Source organism: Equus quagga, chromosome 8 (assembly GCF_021613505.1).
Source record: "Equus quagga isolate Etosha38 chromosome 8, UCLA_HA_Equagga_1.0, whole genome shotgun sequence".
Classification (NCBI taxonomy): domain Eukaryota; kingdom Metazoa; phylum Chordata; class Mammalia; order Perissodactyla; family Equidae; genus Equus; species Equus quagga.
Window position 1 is genome coordinate 85,394,401 of NC_060274.1, and position 24,851 is coordinate 85,419,251.

General features: G+C 42.7%; 1 protein-coding gene across 1 annotated transcript in view; it reads right to left on the reverse strand.

Moving 5' to 3' along the window:
- Positions 1 to 24,294, reverse strand: part of SCRN1 (secernin 1) — a 61,512-nt gene extending 37,218 nt beyond the window's left edge. Inside the window, exons 1-2 of the mRNA XM_046669941.1 lie at positions 24,038 to 24,294; positions 3,027 to 3,186 (exon numbers count right to left, since the gene is read on the reverse strand). Of these exons, the coding sequence (XP_046525897.1) occupies positions 3,027 to 3,185 (159 nt within the window). The 5' untranslated portion in view covers position 3,186; positions 24,038 to 24,294. The remainder of the gene's footprint in view (positions 1 to 3,026; positions 3,187 to 24,037) is intronic.
- Positions 24,295 to 24,851: the final 557 nt, after the last annotated feature.

Sequence of the window (24,851 nt, forward strand, 5' to 3'; positions counted from 1 at the left end):
CAGACATATTTACAAATGGCTTTTGTGTGATGCTGTAGTTACTATGGCTACTCACAAATGACCCCAAAATTTAGTGGTGTAAACAACCATTTACTATGCTCATGAATTCGATGGGTCAGGAATTTGGGCAGGGCACAGCGGGGATGCTGTGTCTCCACTCCACAGTGTCTGGGGCCTGGAACCACTGACAGGCCATTCATTCACATGTCACTCACTCACTGGTTGTTAGCTGGGGGACCTTGATTCCCATCCATGTGGGCCCCGCCCCGTGGTCTCTATGTGGGCTGGTTTGGGCTCCTCCCAGCATGGTGTCCAGCTTCTTACAGCTAAAGTCCGTAAAGAAAGAGAGACAAGTGGAAGCTGAAACCTTTTATGACCCAGCCCCAGAGGTCACATAGCATCGCTTCCACAAAGCTCCAGTGGTCAGAACCATCACAAGCCCTCACCAAGATTCATGGCAGGGGTCTAGGGCGTAAACCCCACCACTCTATGGAGGAGCGTCTATCGCACGGAGGAGCGTAAGATGTGCATGGGCGATGGAATTTGGTGCTGCCATCTTTGGGAAATTAAACCTGCCCATGTGAAAATCAAAGTATTATTTCAGTTTATATGACTCTCTGGGAAAAAGGATAGAAACATTTAGGGAAGACGGACAGAGAAGGTCAGTCACAACTCCAACCAGCAAACTTCATCCATACCGAGTCTACTCTGTTCCAGGAACAGAGAGAAAGATTCAGATCCAAACAACATGAACATTCAAACATCAATGAACACCCATTTAAAACCTAGCATGCTCACCAGAGAACCTAGCAGTCTTCTTTATACGTCTATATTCGTCTATACAAAAGGAAAGTCCTGCTGAAGTTTAGGGGCTTGGACCAAGTTAGTGGCGCAACATGAGAGGCAAGTGGTTCTGGGGAAATTCCTGTGGGAGAGAGGCCGCCTCTGCCCCACCCACAGACAGCCCTTGCAAAGTCATGCTCAACTCTGCCTGTTCATTTCACTGCTCCTGTTAAATTCGTCTAACATAAGCAGCTCCTTGTGGAGTCCTGTTGCTCTTTGGTGCTGATTCATGCTTTTAAAGGATCGAAACAGATAAAGATTCAGATAAGGAAATGAAATACGCACTGAAGAATATCCATTTAAAACCTAGCATGAGCACCAGAAAAATCAGTTTATTTTGTAAAGCATAGAACACCGAAGAGTAGAGGTTATGTCAGTGAAGAGAGCTTGTTAATTTACCAGCCCTCAATTTCTTTCTCCAAATTCGTCATCCTTCAACAAACAGCTACCATTTAAACACACACACACACCCAAATAAATATAGCATAACCAAGAAGTTGATTCCATGAATGCAAAGAGGGTTCAATTATTATATGAATAGAAAGAAAAAATCAGGTGGTTATCTCCACAATCACTGAAAAGGCCTTTAACAAAATTTAACACCTATTTTTGAGGATTTTTTTTAAAGTGCTCAAAATAGGAATTGATGTATACTTTTTTTTTTTTTAAGATTTTTTAAAAAATTTTTTTCCTTTTTCTCCCCAAAGCCCCCCCCGGTACATAGTTGTGTATTCTTCGTTGTGGGTTCTTCTAGTTGTGGCATGTGGGACGCCGCCTCAGCGTGGTCTGATGAGCAGTGCCATGTCCACGCCCAGGATTCGAACCAACGAATCACTGGACCGCCTGCTGCGGAGTGCGCGAACTTAACCACTCGGCCACGGGGCCAGCCCCTGATGTATACTTTTTAACATGATAAAACTATAGGAATCTTAGCCCCAAAGCCTGCATCTTACTTAATGGGGGAGCACTAGAGGCTCCCTCACTCAGGCCAGGAGCAAAGGCAAGGACACCCACTATCTCCACTACTTTTAACAGTGAATCCAAGCTACAAGCCAATCAGATAAGAAAATCATTAGAGATGTAAGAACAATCAAACTATCTCTGTTTGCAGGAGTTATAACAGTATACCTGGAAAACCCAAGAGAATCAATGATAAAAGCTGACACAACCAATAAAAAATCTAGTATATAGCAGAATGTAAAATTAACATAAAATAGCCACCGGGAAAGTTTGATAACACACTTTAGGAATATGGAGAAAGAGGCATTGTCATACATTGACCGTGGGAATGCAAAATGGTACACCAGCTTTGGAAGGAAATTGGACAATACCTAACAAAATTATATACTTATTTACCCTGTGACCCAGAAATCCCATTTCTAGGAGCCTATCCCAAAGAAATATTGACAAAAACAGGATTTTTTTAAGCACTCAAAATAGGAATTGATGGATAATTTTTTAACCTGACAAAAATATATAAACCAGGACCAGATACTGTGACAGATGCATAAGGCTATTATTCACTGCAGCACTATGTATAATGGCAAAAGAGTGGAAAACAACCCAAATGTCCAGCAACATGGGACTGATTAAACTATGATACATCCATAGAAGGAATACTCTGCAGCTGTAAACGAGGAATGATGGATATCTATATACCAAATGAAGTGATCTCCAAGATATGGTTTTAGCGGAAAAAAGCAAAGTGAAGAAAAGTGTGTATGGCATGCTACCATTCATCTAAGAAAGGAGGAAAGGGATTGGGGTGAATATGCAAATGCATGTGTGTGTGTGTAGTTTATTACATATACACATAATTTTTTAAACGGAAGGATAAACCAAACTTCCAAAATATGGTTACCTATAGGAGAAAAAGGAAATTGAATAAGTAGGACAAAGATAGAAGTTAGACTTCTATGAATATATCTTACTTTGTAGATTTGACTTTGGAACCATGTAAATATTTTACTTAATTATAAAACAAGGGCCACAGCAAAGAACACGGAATTCTCCACGTGATCCTGTTTTTAAGGCTATGAATAAACCTGAATGGAAACAGGAATCAACAGAACAAACATGACAGTTCTGACCAGTGAATAGGCTTCCACGAAAGTTAAGATGGGCTGGGCAAAGCCAGAGGAAGAAAATAAATGCTACCTGAGAGACTGTAACACACGACTTACCTCAACCTTGCTCTCGGGGTCATGATCAGCAGCCGAGAAATACACAACCTCTTGTACTTCATCCCTGGGCCGAGCTGAATTTTTCCCAAATACCACCAGACCGTCCTTAGCACGTGGTGGGAAGGCCACAAAACAGTAACTTGGAGGAGCTACAGGCATCCTGAAAAGAGAGAGAACGGCAGAGACAGGATGGGAGCAGGCCTAACATAGACTATTCCAACAGTGAGTTCTTCCAACATATTTCACCAGCTAAAACAGTTTTAGTATTGAACTGTGTGCAGCAAGCTCATTAAGAGATCCCAGCTGGCAAAGCAAGGTGGGGCGCCTGGAGTAGAACCACAGAGCCGCTCCGACCAGATACTGTTTAGTACTCCGTGGGATTAAACGAGCTCAGATTTGCAACAAACTGCAGTGGCAGCCAAAAGTGCAATGACGTAGGAGAAAGGAAAGGAGGTTATTGTTCCAGGCAGAAAACACACACACACACACACACTGCAATCTGTCACAGTAATAGAAAATAAATAAATATACCTTGTCAGAGTGCCCTACAGACACGCCTCCGCTCTAGAGATGTGTGGCTGCCACCTAATAGATTTGGTGGTGCTGATGGGGAAATGGGTCTAGAGATAAACTGAAAGATACTCCTCCTTTTTAATGCACTTTTAGTCCACCTCAATGACATAACACTCAAGCACCTCTTGGTTTTCCTCCCAACTCTCCAGCTGCTCCCAGGCTGCCTTGTTCTCCTCTACCTGAGCACTGAGCATCCTCACTGCTTGACCCTTCTTTCCCCATTTAATGCTCTTTTCTCTCTGGGAAAACTCATTCATGCCCATTGGTCACTTATGTGCCAATGACCTACACATTTAATTCCAGCTCAGTTTTCTCCTTGAGCCCCTGACCCAAAGACCCGACTGCCTACCCATTATCCAAAGCTGATTTCATCATCTTCTTCCCTAAACTAGGTTCCCTATCTCATTGGCCAGCTCCACTATCCACCCACTGGAGCATCTGGAACTCAGGAACTATCCTTACCATCTGCTTCTCCATTACCTAACATACCACCAAATTCCACCTGTAGATTTTATCTCCAAAATTATGGGAACAATCTGCTTCTCTCCATCTCCACTATCACCACCCTGTACCAAGCTGCCGTCATCTCTAGCCTGGATCATGGCAGTAGCCTCCTAAGGATACTCCATGACCACTGTTATTCCCCCTCCAAAATATTCTCCACATTGCAGCCAAAGTGACGTTTTTAAAAGGAAGATTTGATCATGTCAATCATGTCCTCCCTGCTTAAAATCCTTCAGAGGTTTTGCATGGCTCTTGGAACAAAGACCAAAACCTGATCAAGCTTGTGCCCCCTCTCCAGCCTCATCTCATGCCACTCAGCCCTCCACTCTCTCAACTCCAGCACACAGTCCTTTTTCTAATTCCTCCAATACTCCCAGGGCCTTTGCACATGCTGTACCCGCTTTCCTGAGCACTCCTTTCTCTGTTCCCTACACCAACACCACTTGCCTAGTTAATTCTGCTCCTTCACAAACCAGTTCAAATGTCAGTCTAATTTCTGTCACTGTACCATATGCTCTCATAGAATCTTAACCTTTTCCTTTATAGTAACAATCACAATCTGAAATATTTGCATAATTATTTTATTACCAACAATCAATACTTAGTCTCCCTCCAAAGTCTAAGCAACATGAAGGCAGGGACCATGTCTCTTTTGCACACAACTATAAATGCAGCTCTACACAAAACCTTCTGCAGGGCACATTTTCAATAAACAACGAACAAGCGCTCTTTTCTTCTTTCTTAATACTCCCCCCAAACTGAAGCTGACTTTCTGCAGCTCTTTCTCTGCACCATGCCTCTGCACCTAGATGTTCATGCTAGAACATGCTAGAATTTTCTTCCATTCATTTTTGTGCATATCTTTCAGGATCTGATTCAAAATCCCTTTCTTTCAGGAAGCCTTCTATAACAGATTCTGTCATTTTCTCAGCATCCATAAGCACTAATGCATCCAGTTTGTTCTAGGATAATGTGCATTTGTTGCTTGTAAATGTACTGCTTTAGCTGTTTCGAATAAAGCTCCCTGAGGGCAGGACCCATGCCACCAACAGTCACCCCTTTCTCAACTCCCTACTATAGGCACTCAACGAACATTATCTATTGAACTAACTAGCATATTTATGTCATCAACTATACAATTAAATGTGTTTTATTTTATGAGTCCAAAATGTAAGTGAGAAGTAAAGCAATGTCCTCAGAAAAGCAACTGGGATTCAAAACTCAGCCCCACCACTTACTAGCTATGTGACCTTGAGCAAGTCACTTTACCTCTTTGAGCCTAGGTTTTCTCTTCTGCAATTGTTTTGCCCCAGCCCACAGGTTTACCATGAGTATCGAATGAAATGATGCTTGAGAACATATTTTGCAAACTGTAGAGGCTATAGGAGTATAAGATATTTTATTTGGGTTTTGACTGTTCAAATAGAGCAGCATCTCAAAATTTTTGTTAAGCAAGCCAATCAAAACCAACTCTCCTCACCCATAACTGGAGCAGTTATCAAATCGCAGAGTCAGCAACATTCTGTCTGTGTTTAGAAACATCTTTGTGAGGGACCATATTCCTATGTCTACATCGAGGCTACTTCAGGTTAGTCTGTACACGCACACCCTGGACTGTCAGAGGTCGTCCCCTCATTGCTTATTGCTTATGGCAGGCCCGTCCCCAGGGTACAGAGAAGTGGGGGAGCCCATAACTTTGAAAATAATTCCCTCTTAGCTCATGAAAATATCCCCCACTCCCTTTGTGAGAAAGAAAAGGCAGGACGATAAAGGGACTCCAGATCTTTCTCCCCTTAACCTTTCCCATTCTCACAAAAACTGCATTATCTTTAGACTCCAGGGATAGAGAGAGAAAAACAAAGACTCTGTATGTGTAAGAAAGACCTAGAATAATTATAAGATAAAATGCCTTTATAGAGGGTTCTTAGAACTTGGGGGTGGGAAGAATTGATGGCTGGGCCAAATAAAGTGAAACAGACCCAGAAGAAGATAAGATGGAGAAAGGACACATTCACCCATGTTTGTAAGCCTCTCATATGCAATATGACTTACCTTCAGCCCCCGTTGGTGGGCCATTTCAAAAGTACTATTGTCTCATCTATGAGCGGAACTTTATTTGATCCTTAAAAATAGTGGGAATCCACTGGTCTTGAATTTTCAAGATGTATCTACAGAAAATAAATAAAACCCATAGGGTTTTTGACAATCACCTATTCTTCAGCCAGGACGTCCGTTTGGCCAGCAGGTCATCTAGGTCACTGGACCATGACGAGGATGTAGGCAACAGAAGCCCAGGGGTTTGTGGGCCCAGGGAGGCTGGCTTTTCCACTGAATTTTGTGAATGATTGGAAATGCCAAAAGGGAGCAGAATTTATAAGTCTATTTTTTTTAAATGCTGATGAACCAGCAAACTGTGCATCACAACCTTAGCAAACTAGCCAAGGCTAATTGTCCATATATTTTTCCTGGATCACCATTCTACATACTGACTAGCCTCGGAGATGACTTAGCTGGTTTCTTTTCTGCTCTCTAGATCAGTGCTGTCCAAAAGAACTTTCTACAATGATGGAAATGTTCTATCTCCATTGTCCAACCCAGTGGCCACTAGGCTTATGTAGTTATTTAAGTGTAATCAATATGATTAAGGAACTGAATTTTAATTTTATTAAAAACTTTAATCAATTTGAATTTAAATAGCCACACGTGAGTAGTAGGAATCCTATTGGACAGGGCAGCATCACAACTTCCCAATAAACCAAGAAATGAAGATTTTCACATGAAGGCTTCCCATGATCCCAGAAGTACTTATTTGTGAAGTCCTCTACTTATTCTAATGACAAAATGTGCTATCAACCATATAAATTGAATTAGCAAAGAGGAGGCAGAACACTTTCGGAAGACTAAAGAAAACAAAGCTTAGGAAGCAGCTGTTGAACTCACCAGGCAGAGTTTAGGCAAACTCTTTTCCCCAGAAGCTAATGGTGCTCCCAGGCCTGGATAACAATTCCATTTCCCTTGATCTGAATCTCATATTCCTACTCTGAATACACCATGAAAGTGGCCCTCACTGCTACCTGGAAATCCTCTGTGTACTTCTCTGGTCAATTTGTCTCTTTCTCCTCTAAATAAACTTTGATACCCTCACTTCTCTTCAAACCTCCAACCACCTCGTCTAAGCAGATATCTCTCCTCCTACTCCATGAAGGACAGATGGACGGGGAGGGAGATGGCGACGATTTTAGTGTCTATCCCATAATAGATAGTAAACCCACTGAAGACTTTTAAGCCAGGTTTTCCGTAGGAAATAGAGTCAGTGAACATAGACAACTTCTGAAAGAAGTTGGTTGTGATAGGGAAGAGACAACACAGTAGGTGGAGATGAAGAGATCAATAAGTAATTCCATTTCTATGCATCTACCCAAAGGAAATGATCAGGAATACGAACAAGATTTATGCACAGAAGTGTTCATCACAGTGGTATTTATACAGGTGAAAGACAAACTGAAACTTAATTGTCTAGCATCAGAGAAATGGTTAAAAAGTTTACGTTACATCTATATGGTGGAATACTATAAAACCATTAAAAATGTCTGTGAGGAGTTCTTAATTGCATAGAGAAATGGTTTGGGGGATTCCAAAATAAATTATCTTAATTATGTAAAAAATATGCATAGAAAAAACTAGAAGGAAATGTGCCCAAAATATTAACAGTGTGCATTTAACCACTGCGCCACTGGGTTGCCCTGAATTTTATTTTAAAGAAAAAAATTGGGGGGCTGGCCCGGTGGCGTAGCAGTTAAGCTTGCACTCTCCACTTCGGTGGCCTGGGGTTCACCAGTTGGGATCCCAGGTGTGGACCTACCCACAGCTTACCAAGCCATGCTGTGGCAGGCATACCATATATAAAGTGGAGGAAGATGGGCACGGATTTTAGCTCAGCGCCAGTCTTCCTCAGCAAAAGAGGAGGATTGGCAGCAGACGTTAGCTCAGGGCTAATCTTCCTCAAAAAAAAAAAAAATTGGCTCTACTTCTACATCCTGACACATCTAAAATTTCAAAACTGGCAAATTCTTATATGAGTTATAGCTAGGACCAAATTTTTTATTCAGCATTATTATAGCTCTTCTCTGATACTTTCTTGTCCTTTTTGTTACAGCCTGCCCAATTCAGAGTTACTCAGGGAGGACATGAATGTTCATTACTATTATTTACACAAAAAGTAAACCTGCCTCCTACAGTTGTCTCCTTAACAGGAAAAGAAAAACTCGCCCATCAGGAAGCCAATTCTGTGCTGATCCCGAAATGAAATCCTTCTGAAAGAGATTCAAGGAAACTCAATTTTGTTCCTGTTATTTGTCAAAATACTGGTAAAGATACCAGATATTCACACCAAGAAGGAAAAAGAAAAAAAACCTGACAAGTTAGCTCATCTATCTACTGTATAAAACATGTAGTTTGAAATCTTTGTCTACAGGATTTTTATAAATTGTCAAACTATTCATGCACGACACAAGAAACCAACTTCAAGGTTTTTCTACTTTTCCCTCTCTATACAGCTTTGGGAGATGTCATATTCTCCTCCACAAAGAAAAATAAACTAAAATACAATTAATTCGCAATTATACATGTCAGTACAGAAATTCAGTGCATAAAAATTTTTTTCATCTTTTACATTCAGCTTTAGAAAATAGTATAACCATTTGATAATGGATTTTCCATCATAACTACACTCTACTTAAACCAGCATTAAAATCAGTGAACAGAGCTTACACAGAAATAAAGCCATGATTGATGGCTTTTTCAAACGTGCTGGTTTTGAGGTGCAATTCTGAAGCCGTTTTCTGAGTCAGGGGGACCCAGAGGTGGGGTGGGGTGCGGTGGCACACCCTAGGCCTGAAACCGAACCCAGGAGTGTCCAAAGCAGTGTTTTCCAAACTGCATGTTGTGGACCTTCTGCCGGCTATAAAATCAATTTAGTGGATAGGATCCACATTTTTCTCTTTAGAAAAGCCTTTTTTATAAAAGAATATATGCATTTCAGTAAGTTAGTACAAGAAACTTTAATTTTAAGTTCGGGTATACACATATGAACACGTAAGTATACATGTACTGGGTTGAGACACCCCATTTGTCTCTTACTGTGGGTTTCAAGCAAAAATCTTTAAAAGCAATGGGTCTAAAGGGTAGGTCTACTGAATAAGGCTTCTTTGTGGTAAATGCCAATTAGGATTCTTGCCAGGCTAGCAATAAACTAACAGTTCCAATTAATGAAACACTCCAATTTAACTCCCATAGATGGTTAAACTGACAGGCACTTCCTACGAAGTACTTGCTAAGAATATATTAAAGTACATTTATCTGTAGTCTATACTGTATGTTTTCTCAAGCTGAAATTATTTTTAATGTTGTATGCTATTCGAAGAGAGGGGATATTAAAAGATGGAGGCTGGGATAAGGATGCAAGTTGTAAATATTAAAACATCACATAGCTGGTATTGTTTTTGTGGTGGAGAAAAGAAGTTAGATTATTCACCAGCTGGAAGGGCATGAAAAAATAGCTAGTATTTTCCTTCTCACAGCCCCCACCTCCAGTCAGTTCTCAGTATGAGCCACCTGTTTCCCTTTAGACTAACCCTGTCCAATGGAACTTTCTGTGATAACGGAAATGTCCTACATCTGTGCTGTCCAGTACAGTGGCCGCTAGCCAGACGGGGCTATTGAGTACTTGAAATGTGGCTAGTGCAAGTGAGGAACTGAGTTTTTAAGTAATTTAAAATCAAATAGCAGACATTATACTAAGTGAAATAAGCCACTCACAAGAAGACAAGTACTGTATAATTTCACTTCTGTGAGGTTCCTAGAGTAGTCAAACTCATAGAGACAGAAAGTAGAAGGGTGGTTTCCAGAACCGGGGGGGAGGGGGCATGGAGAGTTGGTGTTTAATGGGTACAGTTTCAGTTTTGCAAGGTGAAAAAGTTCTAGAAAGTGGCTGCACAACAATATGGATATACTGTACACTTAAAACGGTTATAAAGATGACAAATTTATCTTATGTGTACTTTACCACAATTTAAAAAATTTTTTAATTAAATAGCCACTCGTCGGTAGAGGCTATAGTACTGGGCCACTCGGTTTTGGAGATTGTGCCATCCCCTGTGGTCAAGTATCCCAAAATCATCATCGTCCTCCTTATCAAACTCCTTTCAAGATTCCTGACTGCCTCTTGGAAGGAGGCATCAGAACTCCAGCTTTCCTGGCCTTCACAGCACAGGAGCTGCCTGTACTGGCATTCACCCTCTGACTGGGGACAGAAGCCTGGGTACAGGCGTGGAAGGCTGGAGCACTGCACCCCCGTAACTAGGAGACCGCTTCCAGAATGTCTAGACGAGGAGGGAGGAAGCTGCACGGGAGAAAAGGTCTTTGTCCTCAAGTTCAGTGAGTTGTTATTGAAGGGCGTGAATGCTCCAAGCCCGGGCAGGGGTTTTCTTCGCCTGACTGCCAAAGAGCCCTGCCCTTTTAGCTCAATGAAGCTGGAGTGGCCCTCATCAGTCACCTTATCCAGGAATAAGAAAGCCTTGAGTTGCCTGAGAGGAAGAAAATGACTGTGTGTATAAGCTATGGGCTTATTAACTGCGTTGCAAATAACTGTGAGAAAGCGCCTTTCCTCACACAAGGAAATGAAACCCAAATGTTCAGCTAGTCTTCCGTGCTCTCCAAGCTCCCGGCTTTTCCGAGGAGACTGGGTAAGTTTAAGTCCAAGGTCTGTGAATTACCACCTTCCAGAAAAGCAAAGAAGAAATTATTTTCTAGCGTTACTTTACTGATTGATGAATTCATTTTTTAAATTATTGACATTCCTGCTGAACTGAAAATAGGACAGATGATACTCATTTATAAATTGATTTTTCTGTCATATCTGCTGTTGAAATGGTAAGGAATAAATCAAGTGTTTGGGAAAGGAATTATCTAACTAAAAATTGGAATGTAAATGCCAGCTGATGAAAGGCGTATAAATTAGCTCAGACTCATCAAGCTCTGCCTGAAAGAAAGGAAGATTCTACTAAGCGTTTCACTGAAAATTCAAGATACTAGAACATAAAGCTTTAGGACTCCACAGCCAGTGAATTCCAGCTTCCAATACTTAATGCCTTGAATGAGAACTATCTAAGGGAAGAGAGATCCTGTAGGGTACTAAGTAAGTAAGCAGGCCTTGGAGCCAACCTGGGTTCAAATCTCAGCCCCCTGTCACCTTTCTGTGGCATGGATAAGGACAGGATTGTGCCCGTCTTTAGCTGACATACTTCCAGGCAGCATGGGGTGGGACAGGGGTGGCAGGCTCCATGTTTGTTTGGTTTGGCCCAGAGTGCTGGGCTAGATAGTATTTTTTTAAAAACCTGAATTAGCCCCTAACATTTTAAAATCTAGAGATTTTCCAAAGAAATTCAGATACTTGGTTTCTCTTGAAAACTCAAAGGATCTGGCAAGCCCAGGTCCACATTCCTGCATGACAGTGAGACTGGGGTTGAGAAGGGCTCCTCTCCACAGTCCCCTCCAGTCCCAGGCACTGAGGCCAGTGAAGCGCCACCTATCATCACCCCGGGACTATTGCTTTGTTTCTTCTTTTCCCGTTCAGTCGTATTCATTTACAATGCCTGGCTGCCCCTGCAGCCCCACGTGTACAGGGACAAGAAAATGACACACTTGAAAGACAGACAGACCCTTGTTCCTATCTTGACTCCACCCTCTAACCTGGTGAAACAGGCAGGTTAGAAACTCTCTGAGCCAGAGCTTCCCCATGTGAAAATGGAACTAATCCCCCACACCCAACACAGCACTCGTGTTCGTGTGAGAGCTTACGGAAAGCACCTAGTCCTGTGGCTGTATACAGTGGCACTCAATAAATGTTCACTTCCCTCCCTCCTACTGTCCCTGGTGATGGGTTTGCCAGTTTGGCACCAATTCCTACTATGCTCCGATGCTACGATACCCTCTCAGCGACGGCTTGCACCTGACATGTAAGACACACTCCAAGTCTAACCAAGATGTCCTTAAAGAATCAAAGCGGAAGGACAGAGCCTCTAGCTCTAGCCATCGGCTTACAGGGAAGACAAAGGGCACGGTGGGGATGCACCAGCACAATCCAGACCGTGAGAAATGCCACAGGACAAATCTGATTTCTTCAACAACAACGACGAAAACTGCAAGGAAAAAAAGAACCAAATCAACCAACCAACCGCAGTACACAGAACTTACATGGATCCTGCTTTAAACAAACTGTACACAAACTTTATAAGACAACTGGGGAAATGTGAGCACCAGTTGGATATTTATGATACTAAGGAATACATTTCTTAGATATAATGATGTTGTGGCTCTGTCTGAAAAAAGAGCCGATAGCTTTCAGAGATACATACTGAAATATTTCCACGTGAAGTGATAGAGTGAAAGTAATCAGGGTGGGGAGAAAGGGTGGGCGTTCAGAAGAAACAAGATGGACAATGTAATAAAAATGGCTCAAGCTGGGGAGTGGGTACATAGGGGTTTACTATGCTGTTCTCCTTACTTTTACATGTACTTGAAATTTTCTGTAATGAATAACTTTTAAAAAGTAAAGCACAGGATAAGATGTTTAAAATTCTTTGAACATAAGAAACAGCACTGGACTGATCTAACACAGGCAATGTTTTCTCGGAGTTATTACCTGTGAGTAACTCACTCAGGGGCTCAGATACCTCCTTGAGGAAGGAAGACGGACAGGGAAGGGCTTTAGTTTGGCTCGGGATGTTAGTGCACTGGGGGAAGAGGCGAGTCCCTGGTTCCCTCTGCTTTGCCTGATCCCTTTTCCTCAAGTTGTAAAACCCTGGTCTCATCAGACTGTGAGCCCCGTGAGGGCAAGGACTTACATAAATTCTTATTTCCCTGGCACCTAGCACACAGCCTGGCACATGATAAGACCTCGCTAAATGTCTGCTGAGCAAATGAAGGGGAAGGAGGGGTATCTATATTTCACTTCAATGAGAGAAAAAGAGCTGAAAAATCTGATTCTGACAAGATGCTCCCATGCTGTAGTTCAATCCATGGTAATCACATTTGGCCACACATCAAAATGGTCTGGGCAGCCTGTTAAAATGGCAGCTTCCTGGACACCTCCTCCTTGGAGATTCTCATTCAGTGCGTCTGAGCTGAGACCACAGGAAGGATGTTTTTCAGAAATGCCCAGGTGATTCTGATGCAACAGCCATGGGAGAGGTTGTTTAACTTCTTAGCTTCTCAAAAGTATTATTCATTTTTTCTGCCTGGCTCTTTTTGGGACTGTGGAAACTTCCCAACACACGCGAGAGGAGTACCATAAAGCCCTGTAAGGCATCAGCCATCCTCAAGCGTCATCAACTTTCTGCCTTCTTGCTTCTCAACTTTATTTTTAAGGAAACCATTTAATGGTAATGGGATGTTGCTGAATTCACCAACAGCACAGGCAGCGGCGTTCTCTGCCTTCAGGATGAAAGTGGGCGAAACCCATCCCTGGTGAACTTGCGAGAGTAGGATTCTCTTCTCCCTTGTATGACAAATAGGGGTGTAGGAGGCTGTGTTTTCTCGTCTCTAGCTTTAAAACTGGGAAATCAGGCTACATGACAACCAAGAAGATTTGGTTTGTTAAGTGTTATTTAAATGTTTTGCATTTTTCACTGCTTTAAAGAAATCGAGTCTCATCCAACTCTTTAAAAATGGCTTAAAAAAAAAAAAGTCTTCTTTATTGAACACAGATGCAAGGTAAACCCTTTGATGACTACTTTTGCCTTGGATAGAAAGTGAGAAATTTGAGCCAGAAAAAAGAAGAGTTAAATATCATGTCAAGCAGTTGAATATTTCTAAATCAGTAAGACTGCTAAGAAATATCCTTAGGATACTTTTTTCTTAATGATTGAGATGATCACAAACTGATTTATTATTTCATCCCAAAAATACTGCAATTCAGGTGATTAGTGAGAGGAAATTAAAAGAGTGTCTATTTAAAAATTGTAAAACCATGGGGTCCGGCCCTGTAGCCGAGTGGTTAAGTTCACGCTCTGCTTCGGCAGCCCAGGGTTTCACCGGTTTGGATCCTGGGCGCCAACATGGCACTGCTCATCAGGCCATGCTGAGGAGGTGTCCCACATGCTACAACTAGAAGGACCCACACCTAAAAATATGCAACTATGTACCTGGGGGTTTGGGGAGAAAAAGGAAAACAATAAAATCTTTAAAAATTGTAAAACCAAAATTCCAGGTAATTAATGACTACTCAAGTTTACCATAACCACTGATAATTTAATGGGCCACTGCTGGTACAACCTTCTCTCCCAAAATACACCCACTTAGATGATTATAAGAATCAAAAAAGAAAACAAAACAAATTTATGACATGTAATTGGCTATCTATACACATCATGGAAAGCCAGGAAATAAAGAAATAGATGGGAACAAGCTTGTAAAATGAAAAGAGGTCACACAAATTGTATATGGTATCATTCAAATTGCATATATTATTTAGATAGGTGATGCAAAAAGATCATAAGGAAATGCAACAATATTTTGAGGAGTAATATTATCCCTGGTTGTAGTATATCTGGTTGTAAACAATTTCTTAACCTCTATATATTCAGTCACTTTCACATTTCCCACATGAAAATATGGAATTTGTATGAAAACATTTTTTTAAAAAAAGAAAAGGAAGAGTGGAGATCGAAATAATCTATTATTCCAATTCATTGTAGCTAATAAATATGGGCTTGCAATAAGGCAGAGACTCGTGGGTTGGGGAGAACCCCACAGTTTAGCCATGGCAAATGAACTCATTTTATCTTTTGGCCACATCTGATTCTGCCTCATTTGCAAGATATGGTCACAATGAGAAATATGAATAAAGCAAAATGTCTAACTTAATGCTTCATGTGACAGACTAATTAAGGAAATGTAGAGTTTTCTATAGTCAAATGGAATGTTGTGCTTCAAAATCTACATTTATTCATAGGATAAATTAGGAGGTAACTAGTCACTTTACAAAAGTATTCTTCAGGGGCCGACCCAGTGGTGTAGTGGTTAAGTTCACATGCTCCCCCTCGGCAGCCCAGGGTTCACTGGTTCAGATCCCGGGTATGGGCCTATGCACTGCTTATCAACCCATGCTGTGGCAGTCGTCCCACATATAAAGTGGAAGATGGGTACGGATGTTAGCTCAGGGCCAACCTTCCTCAAAAAAAAGTAGGGGCAAGCCCAGTGGCATAGTGGTTAAGTTCACGTACTCTGTTTTGGCAGCCCAGGGTTCACTGGTTCTGATCCTGGGTGCAGACCTATGCACCACTTGTCAAGCCATGCTGTGGCAGGCATCCCACATATAAAATAGAGGAAGATGGGCACAGATGTTAGTTCAGGGCCAATCTTCCTCAACAAAAAGAGGAGGATTGGCAGCAGATGTTAGCTCAACGCTAGTCTTCCTCAAAAAAAAAAAAAGGTATTCTTCAAATCACTCCAGAATTCCTCTATAATGCAAAATATTTTTATTTGATGTTTCCCAACTCTTAAACATCAAAAAATTTTCATGGACACTCCACATAACAGTCATTGTAGCTGGTTTGTAAAAATACGTAATGAATATGTCATGAATTTAGTAACACTCTCAATAGATATGTATTTACTAAATGACAATGGAATTCTTACACGTTTGAAAAATAGTAGTGCAGGTACAGATGGCTCATTATTTAGTCTGTGTACATTCAATGTTGGGACACGTGGATTCAAGGACCACCTGCAAAAACTCCACCACACCCAGTGATCTGTCCATCATTCTGGTGCATTTATAACACGGTCCAAGTAAAAGAAAACGCAGGCTGCGTGCTTATCTCTTTTGCAAGAGCTCTTTTAGGGATTTTAGAGTGAGAGGAAGAGGAGAGATTAGTTGAATGGCATCCATTTCTCATAGATGCCTCTTTTTTTTTTTTTTTTAAGATTTTATTTTTTCCTTTTTCTCCCCAAAGCCCCTCCGGTACATAGTTGTATATTCTTCGTTGTGGGTCCTTCCAGCTGTGGCATGTGGGATGCTGCCTCAGCGTGGTTTGATGAGCAGTGCCATGTCCGCGCCCAGGATTCAAACCAACGAAACACTGGGCCGCCTGCAGTGGAGTGCACGAACTTAACCACTCAGCCATGGGGCCAGCTCCCCCTCTTTTTTTTTTTTTTTAATGCAGGAAAGAGTAGATAAACAGCATAAGCGGGATTCATTTTGTCGCTCAAACTAGCCAAATTAGAAAAATACAGACAAGTTCATTGTAAGGAAGATGTTTTCTAACACATGGCAGGTTGGAGACAGTTTTCCATCTTTCATAGTAATAGAAAGAAGGAAAGAAAGTGGCTTGCATCACATTAATGATGCACGTTAGAACTGTGCAGTCACGATGATCTCTCTAAGCAGTTACATGATGGCTTTTTAAGAAAGAAGCAGACAGACTTGGATTCCAGGCGTAGTTCCTCCACTAAATTCTTCATCTATAAAATGTGGCCACAATGTCTACCATGTACTGTTATGGGGATTAAATGAGATAATATATGCAGAGTATCTAGAATGCAAGAAAGGTTTGTTCCCTTAACTTGTTCTTAAAGAACAGTGTTCTGGGAATATAATGATATTGGAGATAAAGGAGAAGAAGGTGTTTGAAACAGGCAGGTATGTGGTCAGCTGCCAAAAGCATTCTCTGTGGGGAAGATCTGGGAACTACTGAGCAAGCCGCTTCTAGGGTCCTTTCATTTCCTTCTGTTCTCATTTCTAACATTGCTGTCATTGTGTCCACTAATTTGGCAAGGTTACTCTGAATTATGACCTTCCTATTCCCACCATCTGTTTTCCTCTCTCATCTAAACAATGCATTGTCTATTCTGATCTTTTCCCATTAATGTGATTTGATATGTACCTGTCAACTCTGTAAACTGAGATTCTAAAAAACCTTCCCATTCTTAAAATGGTGGTTTACACTCTATCCCTGTAAAAAAATTAGCTGAACATTCACTTCTTACAGAAGAAATAAAGTAATAAGATTTAAATCTTGCTAGTAAACAGAGGGTTACTTTATGTCTAGCAAAATGGACTTTAGAACTACTTTGTAAATGTCCATTAAGGTTAGAGCCATTGGCGTTTTACCATTAGGAAATTTATCCCACTTTATTATCAAAAGGACCCTATATATATATATATACAATAATGTGTGTATACAAATATATTTGTATGTATATATTTGTGTGCACATAAACGTTTATGTAAATATAAGTATAAAAGATAGATAGATGATAAATACATAGATAGATGATAGACTGACAGATAGGAAAAAAGAAAAGGGCCAAGAAGGATTAATATCTAACTGACAATAGGAGTAAGGGTGAGATATAGAGATAGAAACTTTAAATTTTACTTTATCAGTTATGTCATTTTAAATTTCTTTATAGCAAGCTCATATTACTTCATTGGATTTTTAATCATTTTTTTATAAATCTGATTACTTTAGTGCTTGAGAAGGACATTTTAAGACATTTCATTGAATTCTTCCAGGTCACTAGGGCACTGATAAGTGTAATTTTAAAGTATACTAAGGTTTTACTTTAAGAGGAGAAAAAAATATTCAGAAGAGCCTTTGATTGCTACATCATTTTGATTAGGATTTTTAAGAAGTCAGATGAATTGCCAATGTGTATTTTGAGCCCCTAACCACCTACAGGCTGCTTGTTCAACCCAAGGGAAAATGGAGCTCCACAGATGTTTTCAAGGTCTCTATCATCCAGAAGAAGAGGTGCTCATGTACACAACCAAGAGAGGAAGGCAGCAACCTAACTGAAAACAATGATTGGAAAGCTTATGGGAGGTTTCAAGGATGTCTACCTCACCTTAGGGCAGTAGATTAAGCACTGAGAGATTTAGGTTAAATATATAACCATTAAGAACACACGAAGAAGCGAACATTAACCATCTCCAGCTCTTTCCCTCTGCTTCAAGTGAGACTCAAGTTGGAAGACCCCCAGCTCTCTCCCCTTTCAGTCACTCTCACTGGGTGACCTGACATTCCGTCCGGTTAAGCTCACCACCATCTCAGACTGGGTTGATGCTGGGAGCTACTGAGGGAGGGAGGACACGTAGATATGATTGACACCTACATCACTTCTTGCCTTCTTGGATTTCAGGTAGCTTACCTGTCACAAAAGGAAGGGGAGCAGGTGGTCTTAGCCATTCCTTCCACTGATAAGAGCTTTGAAACCACCCCTGAGAGTTGCTGAGAAGAAGATCCCATATAAGGCCCAGATTGGGGGTAGGTATGAGAGTGAGGGTAGAAGAGACACATAGAATGATGGAAAAGGATATGCCAATCACCTGGTAGTGGGTAGGTACAAAGTGCTAGAGGGTTGTGGCCAATCTATCTCAGAGAAAAAGCGAATATAGATCCTACTTCATCCCAACGACTCTTTTCTACATTTCTTGGCTCTTTCATCCATTTGTTTCTCCAGCTGAACGTTTAAAAAATTTGGCAAAATGTTTCCAGAGTCCCTCTAGGCATGTGATTGAAATTATACTGGCTTTATAGATTCATTTGACAGGGATAACTAAATTAATCAAAATCATAAAATCTAACATTTTGTAATGGAATATTAACCATTCACTATGAGCTTAATAACATGCTAAGTAATATATAAAAATATATAACATATAAAAGTTAAGAGTGGTTAAGTCTTCCCCAGGGTCATATGACAAGCAAGTAGTGGAGTGGGAACCCAAACTCCAAAATACTCTTAACTACCAGGCTGCCCTGCCTCCATCTTTCCAACCAGAGGCAGGGCTAGTCTTTGTTGGCGTGAGCTTTTCTCTAAGTCCATCATTGGAGTTCTGTAGTTTTCTTCATGGGCGTTCTGCCCATTTGCTGGTAAGTTTACTAGAAGGAGATGTACAAATCCTCAATGAAGTAAACTGTAGGGCTTTTGGGGGACATCGGAGAAGATCTGAAGAGCAGGGAGATATTCCTGTTCCTTGCTGGGAAGATCCAATGCTATACAGAGGTGTCAGTCTCCCCTAATAATCCACGGGGTCACTCGGCAGCAATCAGTCTTGGACATAACCTGACAAAAAGGGTCCTGAAGTTCATCTAGAAAGGCTATGTGAGAGTACCCAAGAAGTTTCAGAAATGAAAACTAATGACAAAAGACTAACCTTGCGTGATATTAAACCACATTACAAAGTTTCAGTAATTAAAACAGTTAATACTGATGCAAGAATAGACAGATTAATAGAACAGAGGCTCCTGAAATATATTCATATAATGCAGGAAATTCGTATATGATGAAGGCTGAATTTGAAACCGAGGTGAAAAGATGTATTAAACAAAAAATGGTGTCGGGATAACTGACTATTTAGGATGGGGAAAGGAGGGAAGAAATCTGTCCAGATCGCTAACTCACTCCTAATCCCCAAAAATATTGTTACTCAAAAATGTAACAGTTTTGAGCATTTATATTGGTAGAACCAGAGGAAGGCTAGTCTTTTCGTTGTTGTCCTCGTATGCACAAGTGTAGAAGAAAAAGTTACCTTAGTGTGCAGTGTTGTAATAGGCTAATATAAATTCTAATAATCCCTTGTGTTTTTTAATATGCCATATTTCATCCCATGGAAACCACCCAGCAAAGTCAGTGGACAGTGTTTGTTTATCCCATTTTAAGAAGGAGATCATAAGAGTCTTGATGAGTGACTTACTCAAGGTCACATCCCTAATTAGAGACAGAACCAGAGCTAGGACCAAGGTCCCCGGACCTGCAGCCTGGAAACCTCTCTTTGTATGAGAGGCATTCATCTTACCTTGATGTGTTTGATATGTTTGTGAAACCAGACATATCAGAATGTGGAAGTGACTTTCCAGTGTGCTGCGGAGTTGTGTCCGTGCTGTCCTTTCACCACCCTGGTTAGTCTCATCACCGTAACCCCTGCCAACCCCAATTCTGTTGACTCCAAATCCGGGAACACCACACACTCTGCTTTTTCTGCTTCATAAAGTCTCATCATCCAGCAGTCCCAGCCCACCACATACTCACTCTCTCCATCTATGAAGTGTCCCTCAGCACCTGCTCCTTGTATCCTTCTCCATCCATCCTATCTCCCCTCCAGTTTCTGTTCAATCTTCTCTCTCCTTACATGTCCAGGTCTATGTCAGTATAACACACCTCAACCAACCTCCCCTTTTTGTTAATGATCTTGACCAATACATTCCAACAGAAATATAATGGAAGACAGATGCAACCACATATGCAATTTTATGTTTTCTAGTAGTCACGTCTAAAAAAATGAGAAACTGGTGAAACTATTTTTAATAACATATTTTATTTAAATCCAATATGTCCAAAATATTACTTCAATATATAATCAATATAAAAATTGTTAATGAGATATTTTAAATTCTTTTTTTTCATATATTTGAGATCTGGTGTATATTTTATACTCACAACATATCACAATTCAGACTAGCCATATTTCAAGTGCTCAATAGCCACTGGCTAGTGGCTGCTGGCTAGTGGCTACTGAACTGGACAGCACAGACCTAGGCTCTTATTCCAATGAAAATGATCATAATGACTGATTATTGCTGGATAAAGGGATCATGGGTGATTTTTAAAAAACAGCTTTGGTTGGGGCCGGCCCAGTGGCACAGCAGTTGAGTTAGCAAGTTCCACTTCAGCGGCCCAGGGCTCACCAGTTCTGATCCCAGGTGCAGACGTAGCACCGCTTGGCAAGCCATGTTGTGGTAGGCGTCCCACATAGAAAGTAGAGGAGGATGGGCACAGATGTTAGCTCAGGGCCAGTCTTCCTCAGCAAAGAGCAGAGGATTGGCAGCAGATGTTAGCTCAGGGCTAATCTTCCTCAAAAAAAAAAAAAAGAAAAAAACAACTTCGGCTTATGTATACATTTGATTGTTCTCCAACAAACACAAATTGCATGTGTTTATGTATTTTAAAAACTTGTGATTTAAAATATCTGGCATATCAGGGGAATTTAAATGAATCTGCACACTCATGCTCTAATGCAAGTTATTTTTTTTAAATGTCACACGTGGCATCAGCATGTCTTCACTTTGACATATCTATCCACATCTAGCTCCTATCTGCTTTACCATCTCAAATTATTCTCCTTGTTCCCTACAACCTGCCCACCTTCTTCTTCTGAAGATCACCAGGTTGAAGGTACAGAATACCCAGAAGAAATATTCTCGAGATCTTCGCCACCTCTGCACAAACACCAACGTGTGTACAATTTCTGGTTCTGCTTTAGTAGATTTGAGGTTACTGGTATATGACTCAGAGAATTCAAATTCAAATTCTAGAAGAAGCCTCTTTCTTCAGGGCTACTTCAAAGTTATTTTAAAATAGGCTTGATATTTACTTTTACTTAAAATTAGATACATTCAAAAGCTATTATACGTCCTACTTTGGTTTCTTTTAAAAAGAAATTGACCTAATGATTCTCCACAAACAGGAGCAACTCATTTTTTAATCAGAAAATGCACTTCTCACCTCAAAGATTTTTGACTAAATTATGTTTCTGGTTCTCAAATATAGAAGCAGTCTAGTCATTGGAAAATGGGAACAGGAGGTAGGCACAGTTTAAGAAGTTAAATGGGCTTGAATCAGGAAACTAAAGTGTAGTCACTTACTTTAAATACCTATAGATTTTAAAATTCATGTCACAGTTTGGTTTCCAGCTGCTCTACACGTTTGCCGTCCTAATAATGACAGGTTTGCCCTTTTCCCCCAGGCTTTGAAAGGTGGCATGTGGAACCCTGAAATGGGGGGTTATAAGACCTGGATTTTGGTCCTCACTGCCAGATGCCAACCAGCTATATGACCTTGGGCGCAGTCCATTCAGCCTGCTGGATTCAGCCTCCCAGGCTGTAAAAAGGGAGCTGACAGCAGACAACCTCTCTCAGGCTGCTCCCGGCTCACCACTCCTGACCTTTGCGCTAATCTTCCTCTATTCCATTATCCCTGAAACACTTGCCTCCTCATGCAACTCCTCCTTCCTAAATGAGAAGATGGCTGGCAGCACGGCAGTGAAACGGGAAAGAAAGGCTGTTCAAAAAATAAAAAATCCTAAAATGCGTCATCTTTCAAGAATTCAACATTCTCTTGTGCCTGGGTGCTTGCTCATGGTGCTAAATCGGTTCTTCCAAGGAAATTTGCTCTAAGAACCTGGTATTTGTTATATGTACTATTCTTGGATGATGTTTACACTAGACACTCATCTCTTATGAGCCACTTGTAGGTACAAAACACAGAAGTTACGTATCAAACAGACATCAGCAGCCACATAAACAGACTTTAGCAGAGCCTGGAGAAAATCAGACCAAAATCACGGAGAGTTTTAATTAGGTCTTTGCATCAGCTTTTGATAAGTTAGAGAAGATAATTACAGCTCCCCAAACTTCCCACTGAACCTCTCCAGGACCCGACAGCACCCTGTAATCTAGCCTGATGCAATAATCACTCCCTACCCCAAGAGCTGGCTGCAGCCACACCCAGAAGAGCCTTCCCTCCCGAAGATTCCCTCACCACGGCTTAAGTCAGGGGGCAGCTGATGTTAGCTGTGGTCTGTGCTGCTTCAGTCTGGCCTGATTTTTCATGCTGCCATTTTGAATTAATATAGGTTTCCTCTGCAAGTGATGCATCTTCTGGGCAGGCTTGGAACACAGTAGGCACACACAGACACACACACACAGACACACACACACACACCACGTGGAAGCTGGACACCAGCGTAATTCAAGACACTTGCAAGCAAGAATTAAACAGCAAATCCAGAAAGGCAGTATTATTTAACAGAACTCTACCAAGTCAGTTTTGTGTCACGGTAAATGACAGCTTCCTTAGACGCACTTGGGTATAATGGACATTTTTAAGCTCTAAATCCGGGTCCTCGTCAATTTTCTAAAGTTCAAGCGCCCCTCCTGCTTTGCAGACCACACTCGTCTCAGACCTCAAGAGTGATGTCGCCCAATAATCGGCGCCCCGGCAGACAAGCGAACCGAGGACGCAAAAGCAAACTGAAGCGGACAATCGTCTTAAAGACATGAGTGCTTTTTACCAATAAGTGCCCCGGCGCCATTGCGTTAACATGCCCTGACACCCCCCACCCCCAAGACCCGCCCCGGGTGTGGCTTGGGGGGAAGTTGTGTCAAGTCCTGCGGCCCACGTAGACCAGAGCTACAGCCCGTGCGTCTGCCCTTAAGGGGAGGGCAGTCCCCCGGACACGAGTCGGATCGCGGACCCGGTGGATGTGGGGGCAGAGCCGGGTCAAGGGCAGCGGGCCCCTCCAGGCAGCCATGTTCGCGCGAGCCCGCCCGCGCGGCAGGTGCGTTACCTCCTGCGAAGGTGCCAGGCCCGCTCCACCACCCGCGCTGCGCCGGAGTGGCCCGAGGGGTGGCGGGGGTGCAGGGCGCACAAGGGACACACCCCAGCGGGCCAGCAACTGGGATATCAGGAAACCGCAATACTGGAAAAGGGGAACTGCAGCATAGCCTGAGGGGTTTTGAGAGTTAAAGGGAGGTGGGGAGAAGGATGGGGTGTGGAGAGCAGAGACAGGTTCCAACCAGGCTGCAGTGCCCGCGCCCCGGGATGGGGCGTCCCTCTCCTGCGCCCCCGCAGCCTACTAGCCCAAGTCACCCAACCCTGGGCCAGGGCCACCTCTCCCCTGACCCCCAGGGAGCCCAGCCCGCCCAAGTCTGCACCCGCGGGATTCGACCCGGGATAGCGGTACCCGCGGGTTGGGAGGGACAGCAGCAGGCGACGAGGCACGGGGACGGCGATGGCGGATCGGGATGAAACCCGCGCGGGGAAGCAGCTGCAGACGCCCTGCGTTCCCGGTCGTGCCCGCCGGGGCTCACCTGCGGGGTGGCGGGCTCCTGGCTCGGCTCTGCGGTGCTGATCCTGCGGCCGCCGAGAGTGCGCCGAGGGTGCGGGTGTTGCTGCGGCCGCTATTACTGCGGCGACATCGGGGGCTGCAACTGCAGTGGCAGAGGCGGCCGTCCGGCGCTTCCCCCTCCCCAGACTCCTGGTGCTCGGGCCCGCCGCCCTCCGCTAACAGCTGGCCCGGCTCACGTGACCGCCGGGCCCACCCCCGCCTCTCCCCACCCGGGGTCCCCGGGCCGAGCCGCACCCGCCGCGTCTGGGCTGCCGGGGCCGCAGCGCCGCGCTCGGCCTGGTAGGGGAGGGCGCCTGGGAGCAGGAGGAGGGACCAGGAGGCGAATCTCGCTGCAGAAATTGGCTCCTCTTTGCTCGATTTCTATTTGTCGGTCACGGCCGGGGTCGCGGCTCTCTCAAAACGGAGAACTCGGGCTTTTAAGGAGTCAGGCCCCACTTTCTCTGGGCGCATCTCCCGGACTCCGCCGTTTGGTTGCTACGTGCGGGCCTCCGTGCCTAAGCAGAATTTCTCCGCGGAGAAACGTGTCTTGTACTTTGTTGACTCACAGGTCCAAGCCGACTCCTTGGTTTTAAAGGTGCCGTCGTGCGCCATGTTGATAAGCCTATGCCAAAAACTTGGACACTGAAGCCCCAAGAGGTTAAGTAGCTTGCCCAAGATCACACAACAAGTAGCAAAGCGAAGATTTCATACCTGGGTTAATAAGGTGACAGGTGTGTTGATGCTGGTGTCAAGGTCATTGGTCAGGACATGACCATTAGTCATGTCTTTTTTATAAA